This window comes from Emydura macquarii, unplaced genomic scaffold (genome assembly GCF_026122565.2).
Source record: "Emydura macquarii macquarii isolate MOO-44397 ecotype Brisbane River unplaced genomic scaffold, CSIRO-AGI_Emac_v2 contig_3603, whole genome shotgun sequence".
NCBI lineage: Eukaryota > Metazoa > Chordata > Testudines > Chelidae > Emydura > Emydura macquarii.
This window is the reverse complement of record NW_027133740.1, coordinates 9,345,718-9,370,687: the sequence shown is the minus strand read 5'-3', so window position 1 is coordinate 9,370,687 and position 24,970 is coordinate 9,345,718. Positions and strand designations below refer to the sequence as shown.

The window sequence follows — 24,970 nt, the reverse complement described above, 5'->3', positions numbered from 1 at the left end:
AGAGTACCTTTCCTCTTATCCCATGACCGCTTACTTTGCTTTAGAGCCTTTGGTGAGGGACCTTGCCAAAGGCTTTCTGAAAATCTAAGTTCACTATATCCAGTACATCACCCTTTTCCACATGTTTGTTGACCTCCTCAAGGAATTCTAGATTGGTGAGGCATGATTTCCCTTTACAAAAAACATATTGACTCTTCCCCCAACAAATCATGTTCATCTATGTATCTGATCATTCTGTTCTTTACTATAGTTTCAACCAATTTGCCTGGTGCTGAAGTTAGGCTTACCAGCCTGTAATTGCCGGGATTGCCTCTGGAGTCTTTTTTTTAAATTGACATCACATTCGCTATCCTCTAGTCATCTGGTACAGAAGTTGATTTAAATGATAGGTTACATACTACAGTTCTACAATTTCACATTTGAGTTCCTTCAGAACCCTTGGGTGGATACTATCTGGTCCTGGTGACTTATTACTGTTTAATTTATCAGTTTGTTCCAAAACTTCCTCCAATGACTCCTCAGTCTGGGACATTTCCTCAGATTTATCCCCTAAAAAGAATGGCTCTCCCTCCCATTCTCAGCTGTGAAGACCGATGCACGTATTCTCAGTTCTTCCAGAGTGCTGTGTCTGAAGCAAGCCCAAATGTGTCTACAGGCTCCTACTTTGTGCTGAGTATCTCTGTATTCCCTCCAACATAGCCATGACAACCACCAACAATGCATAATGCTGCTAACAGCCCCCAGTGGCAGGTGTATGCCCAGTCTCTCTTCCGCTTGATTGTTCAATAAGGTATGTCTACACTGCAGTTAGACACCCACAGCTGGCCCATGCCAGATAAGGGGGGGAAGTTCTCTGAACCCAGGCTCCAGCCCGAGCCTGAATGTCTACATTGCAATTAAACATCCCCTAGACCCGAGCCCCATCAGACTGAGTCAGCTGACCCAAGCCAGCCGCAGCTGTGCTACAGATCTTTTATTCCGGTGTTGATGTACCTTGGGTTATGATTGCGCTGCAATATAAGCCGAAGGTTAACAGACCCTAGGTTTGTTAACCTAGGGCTTGAATGTCTACACTCATTTGTATAACACTATCTTAGCAATTGTTGAACCTTCGGTCCCAACCTGAAACTCCAATGTCTACACTGCATTATGTGGGCCTGAGTCCAACCACCCATATCCAAGACTTGCTACTGCCTTGCCAAAATGTGGCCACTCTAGCCTTTTGTTCATGGTACAGTATAGGAAAACTTGATTGTTCACCAAACTTGACTGTCCAGAGGGCAAAGGAAGTTGGCCTGTGGGATTGTGGGATACTTCTGGCAAACTCCCAGGGCACAAGTCCAGTGGGACTGTGTCTACACTGCAAAGCAATAGGACTTGAACCGTGAATCCTGGCTTGACTCAGATTTTGAACCTCCACCCCCGTGGGATGCTGGGTCTGTGGATCCAAGCCATTGGTTACCATGATTTGTGTGTAATGGAAGAGAGGCTTGAGCCTCTGTTCAAACCCTGGTCTTATACTGTTTTACATAGCAAACGAAAAAGCCACCACCACAAGTACATCTCCACTAAAATCCTTTCTAACAACCTTTTTTGACAGTGTAGATGTCCCTATGTTTGGGTAGCAAGTTAATTGAGGACTTCTTATAGTACTTCTGTCAAAATTCTGCATCTGTCCCCTTATTTATTCCTCTCTGAATAAGAGAACACAGTCAGTTCTGTCGCCTGCACCCACACACCACCTCTAGCGGTTGCTGTTGTGCAGATCAGAAATGAAAAGCTGCTGGTGCTTCCTGTGACCCACTCCTCCAGTGTTGTTTTGCTTACACGTAGCTAAGTGCGATCTGTAAAATGACCATTCTTAGTCTAGTCTTTGTGTGCCAAGGAGCTGAAGCAACGGATCACTGTTTCATTCTGGGAAGCTAATTTCTTTGAAAAGTCATTAGGATAATTTTGTTTATAAAATCAATAAATGTACTGAATGTGTGACCAGGCAAACAAAGGACTGCCACAGTTAATGATTCTATAATATCGCTAATGGAGTGGTCCTTGGGAATAAAATAAAATATGTGGCTCACATTTTGTGTTGCCAGTGAACCCTTCTGAAGGTATGGTCTTGTACTGTGTCCATTTCAGGAAAGATGTGGACTAATTGGAGAGGGTCCAGAGGAGAGCAACAAAAGTGATTAAGGATCTAGAAAACATGACCTATGAGGAAAGATTGAAAACATTGTTTTGTCTGGAGAACATGAAGGGGGATATAACAGTTTTCAAGTACATAAAATGTTGTTAGAAGGAGGAGGGTGAAAATTGTTCTCATTAACCTCTGAGGATAGGGCAAGAAGCAATTGGCTTAAATTGCAGCAAGGGAAGGTTAGGTTAGACATTAGGAAAAACTTTCTCACTGTTAAGGCAATTTGTTCGAGTGCTTAATTACCCTGGGGAGATTGTGGAATCTCTGCCATTGGAGATTTTTAAGAACAGGTTAAACAAACACCTGTCATCAGGAATGGTTTAGTGATTGCTTAGTCCTGCCTTGGCCAAGATGTGGATGACCTATTGAGGTCCCTTCCAGCTCTACACTTGTATGATTTAGTGTGTTTTGGGGAGGGATGGAGATCTTAATATGCTGGTCTGTGTAGAGAGAATTTTGTGCTAGGATACGGAGCCGACAGGAAGCACCTTTGCTGTAACTCTGCGAGTAATTACACTTGAGCTGTGTTGCTTTTGGGAACTGAGGGCTTGATACTGTGTAGTGCTCATGTGACAGCCATCATCTTGTCCAACACACTAGGAATTGAACCAGGGAGCTTCAGAGTTAAAAAGTGTGAACTGCTACAGCTTGAACCCTGGAGCCAGGGCTGTCTAGTTGTGACTGTAGCAAATCCATATCATGCACAGGGAGGGACTGTAATACACATTAACCAGTAGTGCTTGCAACTTCAGACAACTCTGTCATGGTTCAAGTTTATAACATCCCAATGAGGCAAATAAGTACTTAATCATTTCCATTTCGCAGGTTTTGGGGGAAGGAGAAGGAAGACTGGGACACAGGGATGTGAAGTGACTTGCTCTTTGGCCAACAAAGTAACCACTGGCAGAATTTGAGGTTTTCTGGGGCACATTGTTCATACCCCTAGGTCATTCCCTGCTGTCTCAGACTTAAAGATGAAAGTGCTTCATCCTTAGTACTGGATCTTCTAGTAGTCTATTCAATCATCTTGTGCATGGTGCCTTGCAGGAATAGCAGTGGGTACATTAGAAACACCTAACATAGATGCAAAAAATGGTATTGTAGTGGCTTATTGGAAAAATATTAAGTGAAAACCTGCACTGAAAGATGGTACTATCAAAATTGTTTAATTGAATATCTTCTCTGCATGTTTCTGCTCTTTTTAAAAATGTTTCTTTAAGACTTTTTTAAATCCTTTTTGCTCAAGTCTCAGACCCTTCTAACTCCTCTGCTGCTGTGTTTTACTGAAATTCATGAAATCCAGGCCATCCTGGACAGCTGGCATCATGTTTGCCAAACCTGTGGTTTGACAGTGGTAAAGGGAAGATTTAATTTTTGCAGAGAGCTGGAAATCTCCAGTGAAAGAGGGAAAGAAACGTTTGGACAGGGTTAAGAATAATTTACAGAAGGGGCTGAGTGTTTGACATGTCCAGAGGCAACATAGCCCTGTGGATAGGGCACTGGACAGAAACTCAGAAGATGTCGGGTCTGTTTCCAGCTTGCCATTGCTTTGCTGTGAGACCTGAGGCAACTCACATCACCTTTCTATGTCTGTTTCCACTCCTATCCTTGTCTATTTAAACTGTTAAGTTTTGTGGGAAAGAGACTGTCTCTTACCATGATTGTACAGCACCTAGCACAATGGGGTCCTGGTCTTGGGTGCTATCATAATACAAATAATATGTTAATCCAAGTATGTGCTAACACTTTTTGGTCACTGTGAATGTGCAGAGTTGAACTACCCTATGGTAATTAACAGAAAAATCGCCACAGGTAATTGTTTCGTAGTGTTAGGTAAATATCAAAGTGAAGTCAAGTCATTTATGAAAAGTAAACAGGAAGGAGAAAATAAGACATTTATTTTCATAGTGGGTGACACTTATGCTGTGATTTTTCTAGTATAGTGACTTAATTTCTGGTGCAACAAGAGACATAAGGTTGCATTATCAGGGTCTGTGGTAACATTTAGTGAGGTAGCTGCAGGTGGTCACTCCACCCATCAACATCTGGATTATTGGAAGTAAAAGGAATTCAGAGTCTGAAGTTCTGTTTCCAGCCTCAAGAAGAGTTTTGTGGAGCCAGAAGTTTCTCATTCATAAACCGAAGTTGGTCCAATAAAAGATATCACCTTACCCACCTTGTCACTCTCATATCCTCGGACCAACAAGGCTACAAAACCACTGCAAACTTCATGGATCACATCACTTGAAATACTGAGGCCATGCCACTTGTTACTCACCTTCTGTGCTTCCTGGCTCATCTGGTAAAGAAGTCTCTCTGGCTTCTTCCACTGAAAGCAGGTTCCAACTCCAACCCTTCAGAAAAGTAGGTGATGGAGCCTGCTTTGGAACTGAAATGATAAAATCTTGTGTGTAAATTGATTAAAATAATTTAACACCTCTTTCTGTAATGTCCATAAACTCAATTAAAGGAGAACAGACAGCAATCTCAAAAAAGACACTCTATTATTATGGAAAAGGCTTACATATTTTAACAGGTTCTAAGAAGGTTCTATAGAAACTACTCTTACATTCGGTTGGCTTTTAGAGTGATACACGTTCTAGAATCTTGAGCCATCCTATAGAATTCTATAATAGGGATATAATTCTCTGTTAAATTTTATTGGATGGCCCAAAATACTTACAGAAATGTGATAATTTTCTATTAAATATTACAGTTTTTTTTCAGAAGAACTTTTTAAAGGAGAAAAATGTATTTGGAGTGAATAAGAAGAGGATGATATTGTTTCCCTGGTTTATAATGCTGACTATATGCATAAAGTAAGAAAATATTAGGGCTGGTCAAGTATGTTCAAAATATATGTTTGCAAATATATTCAAATATAAAAGGAGTGAGTTTGTTTCACTATGGTTTATGGGATCCTACTGGTTTTTTGTATATTCATATAACTGCTGAGTATTTGAGAATGTTCACTGAAATTTCACAAATCATTAGTCCTCTGAAAATTCTCTATTCTCCAGTGTGGATTTGTAATGAGGGGGCTGATCTCCCATTGAGATGGACAGGGAGACACCCGTCCCCACCCTATGGAGATTTGAAGCTTCTGTTAATGCAGAGATTAATAGGCACTAGAGTCACCTAATATTGGTGGCTCAAAGGAAAAAGTGTATCTAAAAAGGCCGATGATTCTCATGGTAATTGTCTCATTTCCCAGACATAGATTAGAATATGTTAAGTGAAGGAAATGAAGCTGAAATTATATTTATGGATACAATACAGTGTATTCAGGACTGCCTTCTAATTCAATATAAATCCAGTCCAGCAAGGTGCTGAGTGTTTAACAGTTGAAATCAGTGGGTGTTAAGAATGCATTGTTCAGTGTAGGAGGTACTCGTCAGTTCAGTGTTTCGGACCCTTCGCATAAAAGGACAAGGGATACATAACACTAGAGAGGAGCATAGCCTAAAACAAAGAATAAGAGAGCTAATGGTATAAGAAAGCAGCAATCCCAGTTATATGACTGAAATGATAATCAAGAGTCAGATCCTCAGGTGGTATGTCAGTCAACATTAAAATCAATGTAATTTATGCTGATTTACACTGCCTGCTGATATGGCCCCAAATCTCAGGTTGAACAGATAAAAGAACTTGAAAAATGGTAAATTTGTATTATATTACCTGACAAGCGATGCCAGCTGAAATCTTCAGAGCAGTCTGGCTGGTTATGCAAAACTTCACTCACTAATCTGTGAAACATTAAATTAACATTCAGTACTTTAGACAGTACTTGTTGTTCACCATTGTTTTTAAAGGCATATGAGAAATGTCACTTAGTGATATGGTTCTGGCCCATTTGCATGTGAAACCCCAATTCAGCAAAGCACTTAAGCATGTGCTTAATATTAAGCATTGATGTCAATGGGCCATGAGCACAAGCTTAAAGTTAAGCATGTGCTTAAGTGCTTTGCTTTTCTTAATTGGGGGCCTGAATCAGTTTGACATCAATTTTAAACTTTTTATTTCTCACAATTTTGTGTGCCAGTATGTGGTTAAAAAAGCAAATCTCCATATCTAAATTAAGAAGGGGATAAAAATCTAAATATCAGTTTAAAAGGTCCAGTTTGATCCCTAAAAGGAAAGATAGCCTGGACCAATTACAAAACTGACTATCCTTTTCACATATTAAATTAAATATAGTCATCCAGTTTTTGCTTTAAATATAAATAAGGAAGCATCTTAACTATCGGAACTAAATGAAATCGCACGATTCTCTTCATAGAATCTGCTGTACTTAATTTACAAAAAAAAAATGACATTCTGAGTAGCAAAACAATTAAAATATTTTAAAAGTTTAAGATCTCATGTCTGGGGATTTTTATGCAAGGAAAAGGGGTGGTGTTGGATATGTGCTGCATAAATCTGATTAAAAATACTAGTATTTATTTTAAATGGTCCAAACTAGCCATTGAGGTTTGTTCTCTATAAGATGTGTGCATCTCCATTCTGCTATTGCAACAGCCTATCTGGCTTTAGCACATACGGCAGTCTGTTGATCAGAGCGTTTGAATAGCTATCCCCACAACCAGAAATAATTGGAAAGCTTTTTTGAAATGACAGATTAGATAATGCAGTTACCCCTTTCAGTTTTCAAAGCAAGCTGGCATGAGTTAAAACTACAGCCTTGACATGCCAAAGCACTTAAGCACATGCTTAAGTCCACCCCTATTCAGCAAAGCATATGAAGTTTTCGTTTAAATCATTATATGGCAGGCTCAGAAAAATGGGGTTTGCTTTGGGCCCATCCTTGGAGAAGAAAGATGGACTTCTGTTTTAAGGCTTTGGCCTGGGACTCGGAAGATCTGGGTTAAATTCCTGGCTCTGCAGGTTTATTGTATGACTTTGGACAAATTACTTAATCTCTTTATGCCTCAGTTCCCCATCTGTAAAATGAAAATGTACTTCCTTCCTCCCACCCTTTGTCCTGGCTATTTAGATAATAAATCCTTCATGATGGAAGGAGTTTCTCTTACAAAATGTTTGTACAGAGCCTAGCACAATGGGGCCTTGATGTTGTTTGGAGTCTCTAAGTGCTCTTGTAATAATATAAGCGCATGCACATTGAGAAGGAAGCCTAAAATGTCCCAAGTGGCAAAAACAGTAGTGTTCAATCTGTTGTGATTTCAATGTTAAGCATGAAAAAGATTAAATTCCTAAAATTGTTGAGTAGCAAATGGGCAGGTAAGAAATCCTTAGTGTCATTAAGGAAGGTAGTGGGAAGCTAGTGACAGGTAAAGTTGATATTAGTTTGTACCAGAATGAATTAATTGCCTCAGTGTTCATGAAAGAAATAGTGACGGTCATGCCTCAAAGACTGGGAGACAGTTTCTTAAGGGAGACAAAGAAATGTTAGATGGTTTTACGATTATGCTAAAGTAGATAGCTATAAGCAACAGTCAAAGCTGACAGGCCCAGATGATTATTTTAAATCATTCTAAAGCAAAAACTAATGAAAGAAGAGAGCCTGCAGTGGAGATTTTTGATATCTTGCTAAAGAGTGGGAAGATGATTGATCAACAAGAAGGGATTAAGAGACAAACAAGTAAATTCAGTTTTGAGGAAATTTATTGGAAACTATGGGGACCAGGTCCATACAAATATGTAAGCAAAAATGAATATGGATCCATAAAACAATATCTGGCTAATATGCATGAGCTCCTTTAGTGCATCAGAAAGACCCTATTTTTGTGAATGTTGTTGTATGGACACCACAGCAGTTAAAACGTTAGTGTTTCGGTTTTTCACTGAAAAAGCAAAGCAAAAACCGCATCTGTGGCATTATGTGGCTAAGGATGAGAGAGATCGCTAAGTAATGGCTTCATCAGATTTGTTGCCAAAACACACACATCTGATTAATTCTTGTGTTTCCTCATCTATGAAATGGGGGAGGTAATGCTTAATTGCTTACCACTCTGGGGTGTTGTGAGATTTAATTGGACAATGTTTGTTCAGTGCTTTGAAGATGAAATGCACTATATAAATGTTAAGTAATATTATATTAAGGTCACAGGCTGCAGGAGCCTAGTGTCCTGAAATAGTTAAGCAAAATGCTTGGTAGTGTTGCAACCCCCACGTGTTCAGAAATCATGAGTCAGACCCCACAAGAATCATGAGGAGACTTTTTTTGTGTGTGTTTTTCTTCTGGCTTTTGAGCCTTTTGGCATCATGTTTCCAAGCTTTTCTCTGCAACCATGAGCGCTAGAAACCTGAACTTTTTTTTAATGAAAACTGCCATTCTCACATAATCACATGACTCTAAGAGTTGAGGATTTAAGAAAAACATCATGAGACTCGTGATAAAATTATGAAAGTTGGCAGCACTGTTCCTTGCTGAAGTATTTTCAGCCAGGCCTGCAGGTACCTTGACGGAGAGAGCTGAGTACCAGAAGTTGTTCTACTGAGTTCCTCTTCCCTCCTTTTGTGAAACCCTCCACAAAGGATCATCCAGCCAAAAGATGGATTAACTGAACCCTCATCTAAAGATCACCAGGTAGATGTTTACTCTGGCTGCCAAAACTAGCCCCTTATTAGTTGGTTTGCTACCAACAAGGATCTTATTTCATTCACTCACCAATATCCTCTTTTCCCACCAACCTTTTAAATTATTTTCCTTTCCAAGTCTCATTCTAGAAGGTTGACACATGCTTTGTGACCAAGCACCCTCCTAGTACATTTCTGTTATTGTGTGTATCAGTGGGTTCACTTTAAGCAGTTTCAGTAGGAGACCACATATCTTCATCAGATTGGGCATTGGGATGCAGAAGTGAACAGACTCAGTGTAATTGGAGGGTGTAGAGAAAGCTCAGCAATACACAAAGATAGGATGCCTTTTGATCTTCCAGCTGAAGAACAAGTTTCTTTGTTGCAGAACTGCAGAAACTCATTAACTCCACAGCTATTGCCTGAATGGCCACAATTTCAGCTAAGTAAATGGGACCTTGACTAGGTGGACAAAGACAAAGTCTTGCATATAACTTCATTTTTATTACACATACTATTGGCAAAACCAGTTTGAAAGGAAAGCTGTTGCTAGACTTCAAAAACAATTTTTTTTGTCCAACTTTTTTTTTTTTTTTTTTTTTTTTTTTTTTTTTTTGTTCCTCTTTCTTCCTCAGAAGGAAATATTCTGGCTGCTCTACTGCAGGTGACTTTTGAAACTAGCTGTTGATGAGGCATAAATATTGTAATTATCTATTTTAATGATCTGCTACAGAAATCAATTTGGACCACATATGTACTAGCTTCCCCCTCCCTAATAAATAAGTTGCATGTTAAAATTCTTTGTGTTTTTTTTTTTTTTTTTTTTTCCCAACCATGGTACAAAACAATATAATTAGCTTTACTGTGGTGTGTCCTTGCTCCATTCCCACCTCCAACCTCTTGAATGGAGCCTGTTATTTCTTAAATACAGTTTATTCATCCTCTCTAAAATTTATCTTACAGACCTGAAACTCTCAAGACATGTACTTCCTTGGACTGTTGTCTTTGCTTGTTTTGCAAAGTAAAGCCTTCAGCACAAATTTTCCTGATGAAACTATTGCAGAGTTTTCCGTGAACATTTATAATCAGCTTCGGGCCACCAAGGAAGATGAGAATATTCTCTTCTCTCCTCTGAGCATTGCTATTGCCCTGGGGATGGTGGAGATTGGAGCTCATGGGTCCACCTTGAAAGAAATTCGACATTCCTTGGGATATGACAGCTTGAAAAATGGTAAGGTTTTCTAATTGTGTTTCTCTGTATATTTTTGTTGTAAGGAAGAGATGGAGTCTATTGAACAATCATGGGAACATTAAGGGTTTGGCTCATGGATTTGCTGTTTAATCAGTAGGTTTCATGACATCCTGTCTTATAATTTGAGCATGTTGAAGCATCTTCTAATGGACTCAGCATAGAACTGTAAACTCCTGAAACCTAACCTCAGTCTTGAGTGCTCAAGATTCAGGAGTCAAGTCGCTTCAATTCTTCACTTTGTTTCTGGAAAATAGTGATAGCATCCACCTAAAAAGCCTTGCAAATATTTATGGGAATGATCATTTTGTTAATGCCTGTAAAGCAATTTGAAGACAAACGCAATAGAATTAGAATACAGTATTGTTAAGGAGAAAGTATGAAAACCTGTTAGTCGTTGTGCTTGAAAAGTAATAGAATTTCTTGAAACTGTAATTTTTAAACAATTTGTGTAATGGCTAATGTAAATAATTTTAGTATAACTATTTTGTGATTCCTTGATGGAACTAGATGACCAAATTTAGAATAATAAAATAAATCTTAACAGCTGATATAATGAGGTAAATATTTAGCATCATTAGATGAGAAACTCCCATTTAAAATCTGTAACAGATGGGCAGATAATGTCTATTTGTATGAATTACTTCTTGTCAATTGAAATATAAACCTAGAAAATGTTCCTAAATTATACATTTTGTGTGTAACTACCTGTTGTTTTTAATAATATAGGATCAAACTCTACCCCAGTTACTTCTACATACCTTCAATAATATTGTGTGGACATACTTCAGGGCAAATTTTGTTCATAGGTAATGGTGGTGGTGTTTTTTAGTGAATCTACTGGGTATTTCCACTTTACCTCATGTCTCTGGCTATATGCAACTCACCCCATGACATGACTGTAGCTAGAGGCTGCCAAGTCAAACAATCATAATGATTCTGGGAGGCACTGTATGTAGGTGCTTGCTTGGAAACCTGTGAGTGAAATTTTTGGCTTTTATTAAGATCCATTGGACTTGCAGGGCCTCCAAGAAGCAACATTTTGAGTGTGGCCTAGGAAATAAGGTGGTGTTCTGGAGGTACATGCATATACTTCTACTGGTCCTGCAATAGCCCCTTTGCACAGTCTCCTACACTGATAATGCCTGCAGATTATATTTGCTGTCTAGTTCTACAACTTTGTCTCTAAGGGATTAAAAAACTGACAATTACACTCAGATATTTGAAAGAGTAGTCCAGTTAGTGGAAACAAGGCCATGCTCGGTTCTCAGGCACCTACTTTGTGTACACTAATATCAACTTCTGTTTCAACTTCATATAGACTGCACTGCAGCAGTTATCTTTAAAAATCAACCAGAAGCTTCAGCTAATGTCAAAAGCAGCAGGCTGCTTGAATCTTTGTTCAGCACATGTTAAACTCACTAGGCTCATTCTCCATGTGCTTTATTGGCTTCTGATTTGACTCCCAGAGCAATTCAGGTTGCTGGGATTTTTAATCTATGAAACCTGTCACTGTTGGAGTTCCTGGTTACCTAAGATACTGTTTTTTCTTCCCTGTGCAGTGTCCTGGCAACTGAAATTAACTGAAGTAATTTTAAAGTCCTTAGACCTCAGCTTTGCAGATGGAGAGTTCTGAGTGGAAGGTCTTAGCATTGAAATTCATTTTTTGCCCCACTGGGGCCCAAGACTATTAACATTTAGGACACAATACAAGTCCCCTTAAGCATCTGGGAGGGAAATACATGCAAGAATAATTATTTTTTCTCAGCGTAGATAAGAATAACTCATTTTGATGCTGGGACAAATGAAAGCACTACAATTGTCATGGTTGTGTGTGGGGATGAGGGGATGGTTTGCTAATGCTGTTTACTGTGGGCAGTAGAAACCCAAGTGAGGCATTGCACCAGTGGCCTGCCATGCGGATTAATTCACATCTTCAGGATCGTAAATGGAACAGTCTACAACATGCACCTTATAGTCAGTGTAATAGTCCATCTTGGTCATTGAGTTTTGATTTGTTTAATCCAAATCTTTTTTTTAAAAAAAAAAAAACCTAAAAGATAAACTTTCTGTACTGGAGGCTAAAATAAATAAATGAGTAGTGAGGAGAATATGCAATATTTCCTCAATATGTTTGCCTCACTTAAAAAAACAAACAAACCCTAATTTTAATCTTTTTCAGGTGAAGAATTGTCCTTCTTGAAGGATCTTTCTGATATGGCAACTACTGAGGAAAGTCAATATGTGATGACAGTTGCCAACTCCCTCTTTGTGCAGAATGGATTTCACATCAGTGACAAATTTTTGCAGTTGGTGAAAAAATACTTTAAAGCTGAAGTAGAAAATGTAGACTTCAGTCAAAGTGCAGCTGTAGCCAACCACATCAATAAGTGGGTGGAGAATCATACAAATAGTAAGTCCCTGTGATTCTTTTATTTCTCTATCAGTGTAGATGATGTTGTGTCACCCTGAAGCAGATCAGTTCTGGTTGACCTTTTCTGGCCTGACATCTCTCTGATTTAAGATTAAGGTATCTTTCTTTCTTAGAATTCAGCTTTTATCATCGCTAACCACACAATAGTATCCTCACTGTTGTTTTCTCTGACCCATAGCAGAGGAAATAACTGTAGTATCTATTGGCAAATAATGACACTTTCATAGCAACCACTGTGATTTGATTCTCTGTTTTCTGCATTTTAATATAAATGTATTCATTAATGAAAATAAATTGTTTTTTATACTTTCGAAAAGTGTTGGTTGCTACATAAAAAAAATATGTTTAAGATGATTGGCCTGTGCTTATGTCAATGGAATTTGTGGGTGCTCATTACCTCTCAAGATCAGGCCCAGATATATTAAGGAATATAAAGTCAATTTTGGTAGACGTGACTAGATTTTGTCATTGGATCTTCCCATGCAGCCTCTTCTTGACTTCAGTGTAACCAAACACAGAATTTGACCAGTAATAAGACTATCACTACTAAGGTAAACAAAGATCTCTAGTAGGAGAAAACAGTAAATGCAGATTGCTAAAGCAAATGTATCCACTCAGATCTACTTTGGTATTCCCTGTATGGTATGCCCATTGATTGTTTGTTTGGTTCCACACATACTTGATTCTCCAAGTATAGAAGCAGTTGCATCATTGTAAACCTAAAGGTAAGATCAAAATCTCTCTAGGAATTTCTGCCACACACACGTCACCATGATAGTTGAGCAGCGGAGAATCTAGCTTTAGATTTGTAATGGGAAGAAATGATGTAATGCTTTATTTAACATGTAAATTTATGGCACAAATGGGAAAAGTCCTCAGTGTTAAGGCTCTTGCTCCAGTTTGAATTCATCCTGTGTTTCCAAGGTATCAGGAAATGTGTTGCACTTATGAGGCAAAATTCTGCCTTGTTGTCTGGAGACACAGAAACGGAGGGGACAAAGTGGCACCAGCCATGCAGCAGGTCACATATTGCTGGTATAGGTTAATGTACAGTTGGGTGCACCTTTCTGTTTTTTAGTAGGTGCAGTGTAAGCCCGTCTAATGTCTGTTGCACAAACATCCTTTGTGCAGTCTGCAATCCACTGGGGCCATGGTGCACTGGCAAAGGCAATAGTGGTCCCTCAGCTTAGTGTGTCTGTAGCACCTCTGTAGCTCTTGCTCTCTCTCTCATTAGCACAACAGTGCCATAAGGATGGCCAAGATCTCATCTGTGGCTTGTTAAACACACTTCTCTCAAAGCTTTGAATAATATGTGCTCAACGAGGTACAAAAGTAGTGAGACATAATTGTTTTCGGTTTCTATATCGTGTGGAATATTCCTAATATACAGTAATGCATGTTACCAAGAACTGGCTAGAAAATGGCAATGAAAATTAAATTTCAAACAAGAAAAGGAAAGACTGAACATTTTTTATTTTTACTATGCACAAATCAGCTTTTATGTTGGAATTGTGCATTTGTGTGTGTGCGTGCTCTTGACTATGATCAACTTTCTGCCTGAAGGGACATTGCCCTGAATAAAATGAAGTATAAACAAAAACACAGTCACTCCCAGGACAGCATGAACCAGATTCTGCCCTCTGATGCACAAGTGTGATATCAATTGACCAGCCCTGTGGAGCTCTGCACATGCACCAGAGGCAGAATTTGACTCTCAACATAGTCACGCACAAATCAGAAATAGAGAAGTAATAACCAGATTTTTTCTTTACACATTGTATAGCATGTTGGTCACAAATGGGAGTAAGAAATCCATCTGGGATAAATTATTAAATTCAGTGACTAGATTTGTCACTGTCCTTACAGAGTTATAAACTCAAAATTATTTTACTGAAAGCAAGCTACATCAGGTAACAGACAATGCACTCTGATTGGAATAATTTTTTTAGGAGCGTGAGCATAGCAGCTGCTATGCTCAGCTGACAAGCCTCTCATGACTAGCGCAGATATAAGATGCCTTTTCTTTTCTTTCCATGAGCAAATGTCAGTGGCTCAAATGCTGAGGACTTACTCAGTCCTTACCTTGGAGACAGTGGGATTTCACTTGATTGAAAACTGAGCCCCTGACCAGGGCAACCACCTAGGGCACAAAGCTGCAGGAGTGGAAAAGTGATGGAAAATAAACAGTAGGGGGCGCACATATGTTTGCTTAACTCAAGGTGCTAAAAGGTCTAGTTACGGCTTTCCCCACTGGTGCTGTTAGTGATGTTCAAGGCCCCAATCAGTGGGACTTCTCATGTTCTTAAAGTTAAGCACATCCTTAAGTGCTTCTTCAGATTGGGGCCAAAGTCCATAAAAGTTGTCCCCAGGAGCAAAATAGTGAACTGTATTGTAACAACAGGAGAAACATTCTTCATGTGACCCATATTTCCTCTTAATCAAGGTGTCAGTGTGGGTTATATTTTAAAAGTAGTGTTCAGAAGCAAGTGACTAATAGACACTTGACAGGAGGATTTACATACTTACACAGTGATTTAGGTTTTGAAAATACTGAAAATTTAATTTGGGATTTACTGAGAAAATATGAATTGGAAATTATATGTTAGTGCTGCTTTTGATTTTCTTGCATTTTGCGAGCTGGATAAGTTTTGATTGACTATTCCGTTTTACATGCAGTTTGAAGCACTCTTTCTTTTCCTTTTTCTCTGACAGACATGATCAAAGATTTTGTGTCATCAAGAGATTTCAGTGCTCTAACTCATTTGGCCCTCATCAATGCGGTCTACTTCAAGGGAAACTGGAAGTCGCAATTCAGACCTGAAAACACAAGAACTTTCTCTTTCACTAAAGATGATGAAAGTGAAGTGCAGATTCCAATGATGTACCAACAGGGAGAATTTTACTATGGTAAGCTTGGGCCTGGACAGGTGACTTAATTAAAATTAACTGCACTAACTCATTGTAGCAATAATATGACACCATATATTCAACCATGCAAAATTCGGCACATGTTTCTGACTGCCAAACTATATGCAGTTACCTGATTTAGCATTCCCTTGTTGGATATTTCTTGCAGCCTTGGCAGAATTTATTATTTTATTTTATTTCAACAGATAAGATTGAAGATTATTTTTAAGCATTTTTTCTTAATCAATTTAAATTTTCACAGTTGCTGGAAATTAGGGGGGAAGCTAAATAATAATTAATGACAATAGACATAGAGCTTCAATATGTTAAAGCTTTATAATGGTTAAAGCAAATTGTCAACATCACGTGTGAAATATACAAAGTAAATATCCTTAAATCAAACTCTACTTAGTTCTCAAGCAGCTATATTCTTTCTTTATCCTTAACTCTGTAAATTTCAGTTCTAACCACTTTAAAATTATTAAATGATTTTTGTTTAAGAAATTTGATTTTCATATGATGATCTAATGAAAGGCGTTCTATTTTATCCTATTCAAAGGCAGCTCTTAAAGTTACTAAGCTTTAAAGAAATTGAATTTTTATTTTACTGATTTATTGCTTCAGATTTCTAAATGTAACTGTGAGTGCCTGTCTTGTGCTCTAGATACCTATTTCATAAATTATAATGAGCATATGATTGCTTATAAATATATCTACCTCAGACTGAGAAAAAAAGAGTGCCCAGAAGGATAACAAATCCGTGTTCTGGCAGACCAAGCAGGGAGCAAGTTAAGTAAGTCATTTTTCTCCACATGAAGATGTAACTACACTTACAGACAGAAAATGCTAGACAAATAAATGTGAACAACGTATAGCTGAATTGTTTTGATAATGACACTGTGGTAATAGGAGGAGGATTGGTCAAGTGATAAGAGGTATCATCAAAAGCTGAGTTATATGTCAGTTTTATTGGCAGGGTTTTTTTTCTGAATCATATTCTAACATACTTGATGGATCTTTTCTTTTTTAATTTGAATCTACATTTTTATAGGTCAGTTTTACAAAATGAAAATTTACCAGCTCAGTATCTCTACTGCTACTATATAGTATCTTAGAAACACTTTACAGACCTTAATTGAACATCACAAGGCATCAAGAAAAGTGTAATAATTGAGACAAAAGCAAAAATTTTCAAAAGCACTTTTAGGCTACATCTACACTACAGACCGCTTACGATCACCCACTTCATGCCCTTACTGAGATAGCTATGCCAGCACAAATCTGTAGTGTAGGCTTGGCTTATGACCCATTTTAAAACGTGATTTAGGCATTTGGGAGCCTAAGTCTCATTGAGAGTTTACTTAGGCTCTTTTTTTGAAATTTTTACCCAAAATGCATATACTGTTAACACAACAGGTCAAGGTTAAGATGAGTTTGGTAATTAAAGGTTTATTGTTTTGCCTTCTTCTGAATATGGTGTACATATTTTGTTATGTTTAATTTACATCTGATAGATTACTAGTATTGCATTGTGTGCATTCTCTCTCCTCCTTCCCCCCCTCCCCCCCAAGTTTTGTTTAGTAAAGAGACAGTTTAAAGGAAATGCTTATAATGGTATTCTATTCCTTTTTTGTAGGGGAGTTTAGTGATGGTTCTAATGAAGCTGGAGGTATCTATCAAGTTTTGGAAATACCATATGAAGGCGATGAGATAAGTATGATGATCGTTCTTTCCAGACAGGAAGTTCCACTAGTCACACTGGAGCCATTGGTCAAAGCCCAGTTGATTGAGGAATGGGCTAACTCTGTGAAAAAACAAAAAGTGGAGGTTTATCTACCAAGGTGAGGATATATTTCCAAGTACACATTTCCTAGTTAAAACTAGGGAAATAAGATTTTCCATTCAAGCTGCGATTTGGAATAAAGGGATGGATAAAACCTGAGGATCTTAGTTAGCAGCCACAATTCAGGTTTCTTTTAGGCTAATGAAAGCCCCTCTTGACAATCAGTGCAAATTGGTGTGTATTGGGCAGTAGATGAACCTCTCTCTCTCTCTCTCTCGCTCTCTCTCTCTTTTTTTTTTTTTCTCTTGCAAGAATTCCATAAGGAAATTATCCCTCGTGAACGATGGCTCACTTCACACTGCACAAAATAACACTGCAGACAAGTTAAATTTAAACACTAGCCAAAAAATATTGCAACTCTAAGAATTAACAAATACTAAAATGTTTCACTTAGGTACTAATTTCTATTCACTGCTAATTTAATGGGTGCTAAATAGTATGCATCTATGCAGATAAAAATGCTTGACTGTCCGAATGTAATGCAAATCAACTTGTGTCTATTTCTGAAGTTATAATAAATGCTGTATTTTCCCCCATAGGAACAATATGTGATATTTTGCAGAATGACAGACATTACTACCAGAGAAGGTGGGGGGTCAGACTTTCAAACCTGGGTGCAATCACTTGTGTCCTTTGCATCCGTGGGCACCTAACTTACCTGCATACACGTGTGTATTCAGATGAAATATTGTAGATAGGCACATCCCCACTTAAATATGGTATTGGTCCTATATATGAGAAGTAGGTGGCTATTAATAGTACTCAAAATCATGATTTTTTCACATATAGGGTGTTTGAGCCAGTAGGTTAGGTGCATACTATTGCACATAAGCAAATATGAACACCTGGACCACAGTGTCCTTTGTCACCCATAACTTCATCCAAATGATAATATGGAGATCTGACATATTTTTAATGGGGTGCATTTGTATGTACTATGCTTGCTGTGTCACTATCTGACTATACACGGTGGTAGAGAAGTAGCGGGGCAGTAACAAATGCTTTTGACCATTACAACACTGTTTTCTGTTTTCAGGATGGCTTGAGATTTGTCATGTGCTCTGCGGGGGGGTTTGCCTAGAAATTTCAAATCTGTACTCCGTGAGAGACCAGGGAAGGAATCCTTGGAGACTTTCCATTAGAATTACCACCAAGAGGCCATTTTATTTTGATATAATTTGATCCAAATTGAAGCCTTTCTTACTGTCAGCACTGATTTATGGTTGAAAGATTGATTTACACTGGTTATTTGGAGCAATGACAGATCTGTTTCATCAGATACAAATCTCTTGTCAGGCTTTACTGTGGCTGTCAGTTGCAGTGGTAACCCTTACAGACTTGCCAGTTACCTCAGATAACAAAGTATTTGCAGATATGTAACCTTAACGTTTGTAGTATGCAAGCTTATTCTGTAATAAGTATAGGAACATACAGGAATCCCTCAACATTTGCTATTTTCCCTTTGGGCCTGATGCAAAGTCCATTGATGTCAATGGCAAAATGCCTATTGACTTCAGAGGAGCTTAGACAGTGGTGATGGAAGAATTTTGATAGTAGGGGTGCTAAGAGCCATTGAACCAAACTGTAAACCCTGTATGTAATGGAAACCACTTCAAGCTAAGGGGTGCAACAGCACCTCTTCACCCCTAGTTCCAGCACCTGTTGGTTTAGATCAAGCCATTGTATTTATTTTCTTTAGGTGACATTGGCAACTTTTCAATGTATAGGAAGAACTTCCCTCAGTAGTAGATGCAGTTTTTGAAATGCTCTTTAACCATTTTAATTTCTCAGTTTAGACTAGCTGAACTTTCATTTTATCTGTATATCTAAGAATATATATTCTATCATTTATATTTCTTATGTAATGGCTCTTTAGGCCACTCTACAAACTGAACAATTGGGGAAAAAAATAAAGTGGCAAAGGACTGGTTTGAAAACAGGGAACAGATGGTGGTAGAGGACATCTGAAGTGCATTATGGTCCAGTGGTTTTAAGGAAGTGTTAACTTTGCCACCATTCTGTTGTTGCTGAACAAAGACATAAATTGGTAGTTATGGCTCTTTATTTCAATAAAGCTTAATTGAAATGGTGTATGTATGACCCAACCACTAGTTTGTGCTGAGAAGGATAATTTATAACTAATTTATTTTAAACAAATGAAAACTCTCTTAACCTAAACCTCGCACCAATGTGAAGGTCCTTTTCAACAAGATTTCATGCAGGCCTAGGAGCATGCTCTGGATTCTGGACAATCCCCTGCACTCTGGAGAGGCACCAGGGGGCCTGCACAGCATCCAAGGTGTATCTACTTGGACTGGGCCCACTACACTGTTCTTCAGCTGGATTGGTGTTGGCAGGGCCCTCCAGAGCAATGCACCTTCTCAGAACTACCGTTCCAGACTGCCTGCAGACTTGGCAGGTGTCACTGCATCTGTTAAACTGTCACATTTTTTTCAAGCTTTTCTTTGCAATCATGAGTTCTAGAAACTTTTAAAATTTAAACAGAGACCCTAGACAAGTGCCAATAGCATCTAGGTTTTAATCCAGCCGTGCGGGGTTATGTGTATTTCTCCATTCCTGTTGTTCCTCCTCCTCTGGCAAACTGTTCCTCTTGGACTAGTTTTCATGCCCCTTCATGTGGAGGAGCCCCTCCCAACCAGCTGGGTAATACACTGGAAGAATAGCTGTAACCCCAGTTCACAGCTTCTAACCAGCAATCTTAAAGCATTTTGTAAATGTTAATGAATTAAGGATAATCAAATTGGGTGCCATTAATCTCCCTCTGTATTCTCAGATTATTAAAAAAAAACCAAAAAAAACCTGAGTTTGAAATTCAATATAAAGATACTGTAATTCCCTTATTAAATTGCAGAGATTAATTGTGCACTCCCAGCATGCTAGATTTCCATTAGGATTCAAGGGTGATCTGCAGGATTTTATCAGTGCACTAAATAAACACTTCATAAATATTTTATGCTGTGACTGAAAAAGGCATTTTAAGAAATGTGGCCTGCAGACTCTGTCCACTGAGAAATTGAAAGCAGCAGTGGAATAGAATTAAATTTTCATACCCCGAAAGATGCTATCCAATTATAAAGTGAACATTTTTAAAACTTACACATTTGTAATAGGGCCTGAACAACGAGCCAAAGCAGAATTAATCACAACTTTTCCAATTTCTGTCTGCGCTATCTGTGTGCAAATGAAACTGTGTATTACTTCTCTTAATAGCAAAAGGGAGAATTGTACAGGACTGTCAAATTATGCTTTCTCATTTTTCATTTTCAAATAATTGTTTCCAACTTAACCCAGGCTAAAGCGATCAACATTTTAATCCACTTTTGCATAGAAGTGAAACAGACCATGAAACTAATTTACAAAAATGTCTCCCAAACATAATTTATTTGAAAAGAACAGAAGGGAGAACTACTGGCTAATAACAGGAGCGATCTGAGTTGCTCTTAGAGTGTCTAACTATGCCTGGACTTTTAAAATGACTATCCTTTATTTATTTTTATTTACTTGCCATGCTTTTAAAATACACTTCAAACAGTTCAAAGAGTTTCACGTGCCACAGTTTGTTTATTTAAAAAGGGGTGGGGGAGAAAGCTTTTCCTTCCTGCTCATTCTTTCCTGGGCCCTTCTGCTTTTTCTGGCATTTGTCAGTTCTGGTTCTTCTTGTAACATGATCATGGTAGAGATGTACAAAATTCTGAGTACCTCTGAATGACGTGAGAAAGGGCTGTGGTAGAGAATGCCTATGGCCTCCTCTTGATAGACAATGACTGGAAGGAGGCTGGTTCAGTCATACTAGCTCAAATGAGTTAGTTTTAACACCATTGAAAAGCCATTTTAAAATGGAGATTAATATGTCTGAAGCCATGTTTAACTGACCATATAGAAGCCTAGGCTCCCCCATTAGACCAAAACTCTCTTCAGTTGCTGAGAGCCTATACTGGCCATATAAGAAGGTGTGAATTTCACCCTGTGACCTTAACAAATGGCCTTTTTCATTTGGTTTGGTTTTTTGTTTGCTTTGCTTTATGTTCTGCATAAAGGCATGTGCTCTGACCAGTTTGAGAACCTAGATTTTCAACTTCCTCTTACAAACTAAGTAACTTTTGAAATTATAACCTCTGCAAAATGTAGACCCCGTTCTGTTTGATTCTAGGCACCCACAACTCCCATTGGGTTCAGTGGGAATTCAGCACCTCCCAGGATGCACTCAGCATCTTGTGGGACTTGGCCCTCTCTCCTTTCTTTTGTGTTCTTTCTGAACCATAGGAGGTTTTGGAAGAATCATATTAATTAATTCTCTACATAAATTCTAAACTAAGGACACTGTTCTGCCAAGGGCATAAATGCCTCCTCTAAATCTGACTGTTGTATAACTTTAATCATCTTCCTCCATAACTCTTTGAAAACTGGCATGTATTAGAAAGCTGGATCAGATCAGCGAAGTTTAGGTATTTGTGTTTTGCTATCCCTAGATGATATGGTGCCTGCTCTAAAGCCCATTGAGATCAAGAGAAACATGGTCATTTACTTTAGCGAGCTCTTGCTCAAGCCCTCAGTTCTAGGTAGGAAGTGAAGGGACGGACTAGGTAAACCTAATACAAATATAACTGCCATGCTAATGCTTACCCCCACTCTCTCATACTTAGCTAATCTCCTCACCCTTGTTGTGTTGCTTCTTAGCCCCCTGCTAACATCTGCTCTTTTTATATTCTCCAAAGAGATTAAAATGTGAATACATATATATCAAAGCTACTGTAATAGAGGAAATAATCACCCAATGTGTAGCAGATGTAGAAATTCCCCTTTAGATGAATGTACTATATAGTCAGACCAGTTCTTCGAGTGCTTGCTCATGTCCATTCAGAATTAGGCGGGCACGCTGCATGCACCAGTGTTGGAAATTTTTCCCCTAGCAGTATCCGTAGGGCTGGCTCTAGCACCTTCTGCAGCAACGCTTGTATGCTCTCGTATGCGTCCCTCCCTCTCAGTTCCTTCTTACTGTCTGTGACGGTGCTGGAACACTCTCTTGCTCCTGCAAGCTATAGTATTCCTAGTGGTTCTTTGTTTTATCTAGTGTATATAGTTGTTTCAGAATTTTTTATCTGGTAGTTAGTAGTTGGTTAATTAGTTGTTTACCCAGGGTTGGGGCATGCCCCGGTCCCCAGGCTTTAAACCCAGCACTTCATGCAAGAAGCCTATTCCATTGAGCAACCCGCACCAGAGCTGTTTGAAGTGCCTGGGGGAAGCTCACCTTCACGAAAAGTGTAAGACCTGTAAAGGGTTCTGCCCTTGAACCAACAAGGACCAGGACTTTAGACTCAAGGCCCTTCTCATGGAGTTGGCATTCAGACCAGTGTCAGACTCTGCACCCAGTAAGGCAGAATTGACTAGAAGTGCTCCCTCAGGTACGGTTCCCGCAGGGCACCGTTCGACATCGCCAACACTGAAGAAGAAAAAGGAGCATACCGAGAGAGCCAAAGTTGGCTAAGAAGAGCTCGGGCACTCTCCGTTGCGATCGCTGACCAGATGAAGGGATGTCCGGTGTCGTCCCAGCAGATCTCGTCCTGGATTACGGCCTGTATTCAGACCTGCTATGAGCAAGCGTGGGTCATGCTCCTGGCTTCCCTGTTCACCCACTCCACAAGGGCACAGGTGTCTTCAGTGACCTTTCTGGCGAGTGTACCCATTCAGGACATATGTAGAGCTGCTACGTGGTCCTCGATACATACTTTTATGTCCCATTATGCCATCACACAGAAAGCGCAGGGCGACGCTGGGTTTGGCAGAGTGGTACTGCAATCATCACGTCTATAAACTCCTGCCCGCCTCCGGAGGCACTGCTAGTAAGCCACCTAATTCTGAATGGACATGAGCAAGCACTCGAAGAAGAAAGAACGGTTACCTACCTCATAACTGTTCTTCGAGATATATTGCTCGTGTCCATTCCACAACCCATCCTTCCTTCCCCTCTGTCGGAGTTCTGGCAAGAAAGAACTGAGGGGGGAGGGAGGAAGTGCCCTATATATGAGCACATACGTGCGCTGCTGCAGAGGATGCTAGAGCTGACCCTACAGATACCACTAGGGGAAAAATTTCCAGCACCGGTGCATGCGGCACGCACACACCTAATTCTGAATGGACATGAGCAACACATCTCGAACAACAACAGTTATGAGGTAAGTAACCGTTCTTTCTCTCACCTCTTAACCTGTGGTGTTATGGCAACATAACATAACAAACATTACTGGGTTGTCTGGGTTTTTTTTAAGTGGATCAAGTTCACAAGTTAACGCACTCTCTCAGGGAACAGATAACTGACATTTTTCACCCTCATGGAATCATGAGGTCATGTAACAGTTTTTTCCAGTGTGTTACACACACACACTTTTTCATTCAAGCTCAGCTATTCCTGTCTTTCTCCATCTCTTGTCTGGTTTTTTTGTCAATGCAGAAGAGTCCAATTTTCCACTTGCTGTTTACATTACTCTCTCTCTGGTTTCTCAGGATGTTGATAGACTAGATCTGGATGTAATGTAGATTTTCTTTTAGTCAAATTCCACTTAAGTTTCAGGTGCTGTCAAATAACTGCAATTCTTCAGTGACTGTGACTTCTATCTGATGGGTATGAAAATTTGATTTGCCCTATTCATAGCATTTGAAACTGCACAGTAAGTCTCCTTTTGTCTGGTTGCCTAGTATAGGACTGGACAGTAGATTCTTTGAGCCCATGGGAATATGCAATTCTTCTGCTCTGCATGATGCACGCAGATACTGCCTGTACATTATGGAGGAAACTACCTCGTTATGGCTGAATATCATGTAATGCAGCATTCCCAAAATATGGTGTGTCCCAAAGGACTAGCTTGGGGCTAGGATGGAACAACCCTCTGAGTTGTTCTCTGGACTATCCGCTTTAATTAAATAATAATCATAATTAAATCTATAGCTGTTATAGCTGCAAAGAAATCCTTGAAAATGTGACCTGAGTAATTGATACAGGGATGTCCCCCTGAGTTTGCAGAGAGTCTGAAGTGTGAACAGACTCATTACTTTCAGGGGCAGCTCATTCACAATTCTGATATTTTAATTGTAAATTCACTACTTAACAAAGCATGTAAAAAGGAAAGGAGATATCATATTAGGAAGATCTACAAAATGTAGGGTTTTTAACAACACATGGAAAAGTTGAATGGGATGTGATTAGTGTCACTTTCCTTAAAGGGCCAACTTGGTTTTCAAAGTTCAAGAAACATTTAGTGTTTTTCAGTCCATATCTAAGAGTGCACATTTTTCTGATCAAAAAAAGAGAGATTCCTCTTATGGGCTTTCTGGTGAACTTCATCCACCCACTATTTGCCTTGTCAGAGGTCTGAATCAGAATATAGCCTATGTCAAATATACAATCAATACCATCTTTTATATAGTTCTTTAGTAATATGACAGATAAACGTTGCTTTTTTTTTTCCTCCTTCCCCCAGTTTTGGGGTTTAGAGATTTTTCAGAAATAACTCCCACATCTCTTCCCAGCTTAGTATGCAAAAGTATCTTTTCATGTATCTGATTGCATTCTCTTTTTTTTCTAGTTTGTTTTTCATTTATCTGACAAGCATGTTTGCTGACTAGTAGTCCAGAGATGTAAACCCACTTAAATCCCATTTATATCTCCTAGTAATCTTTCTGCAGTTGAAAGAAGTTTTCTTTTGCAGCGTTTGTTTGTTTGCAACCTGTAGGTTGTTTTTCAAACCCATTGCCTTTAGTTGTTAACCAACAGTATCGAGGTTCATCAGA

General features: G+C 39.0%; 1 protein-coding gene across 3 annotated transcripts in view; it reads left to right on the top strand.

Annotated features, from left to right (window-relative positions):
- SERPINI1 (serpin family I member 1) overlaps positions 1-24,970 on the top strand; it is a 66,606-nt gene that overhangs the window by 29,370 nt on the left and 12,266 nt on the right. For all 3 annotated transcript variants that reach the window (XM_067536658.1, XM_067536660.1, XM_067536659.1), the window contains 4 exons: positions 9,695-9,962; positions 12,163-12,393; positions 15,127-15,321; positions 16,958-17,162. In XM_067536658.1, the coding sequence (XP_067392759.1) occupies positions 9,713-9,962; positions 12,163-12,393; positions 15,127-15,321; positions 16,958-17,162 (881 nt within the window). In that variant the 5' untranslated portion in view covers positions 9,695-9,712. The remainder of the gene's footprint in view (positions 1-9,694; positions 9,963-12,162; positions 12,394-15,126; positions 15,322-16,957; positions 17,163-24,970) is intronic.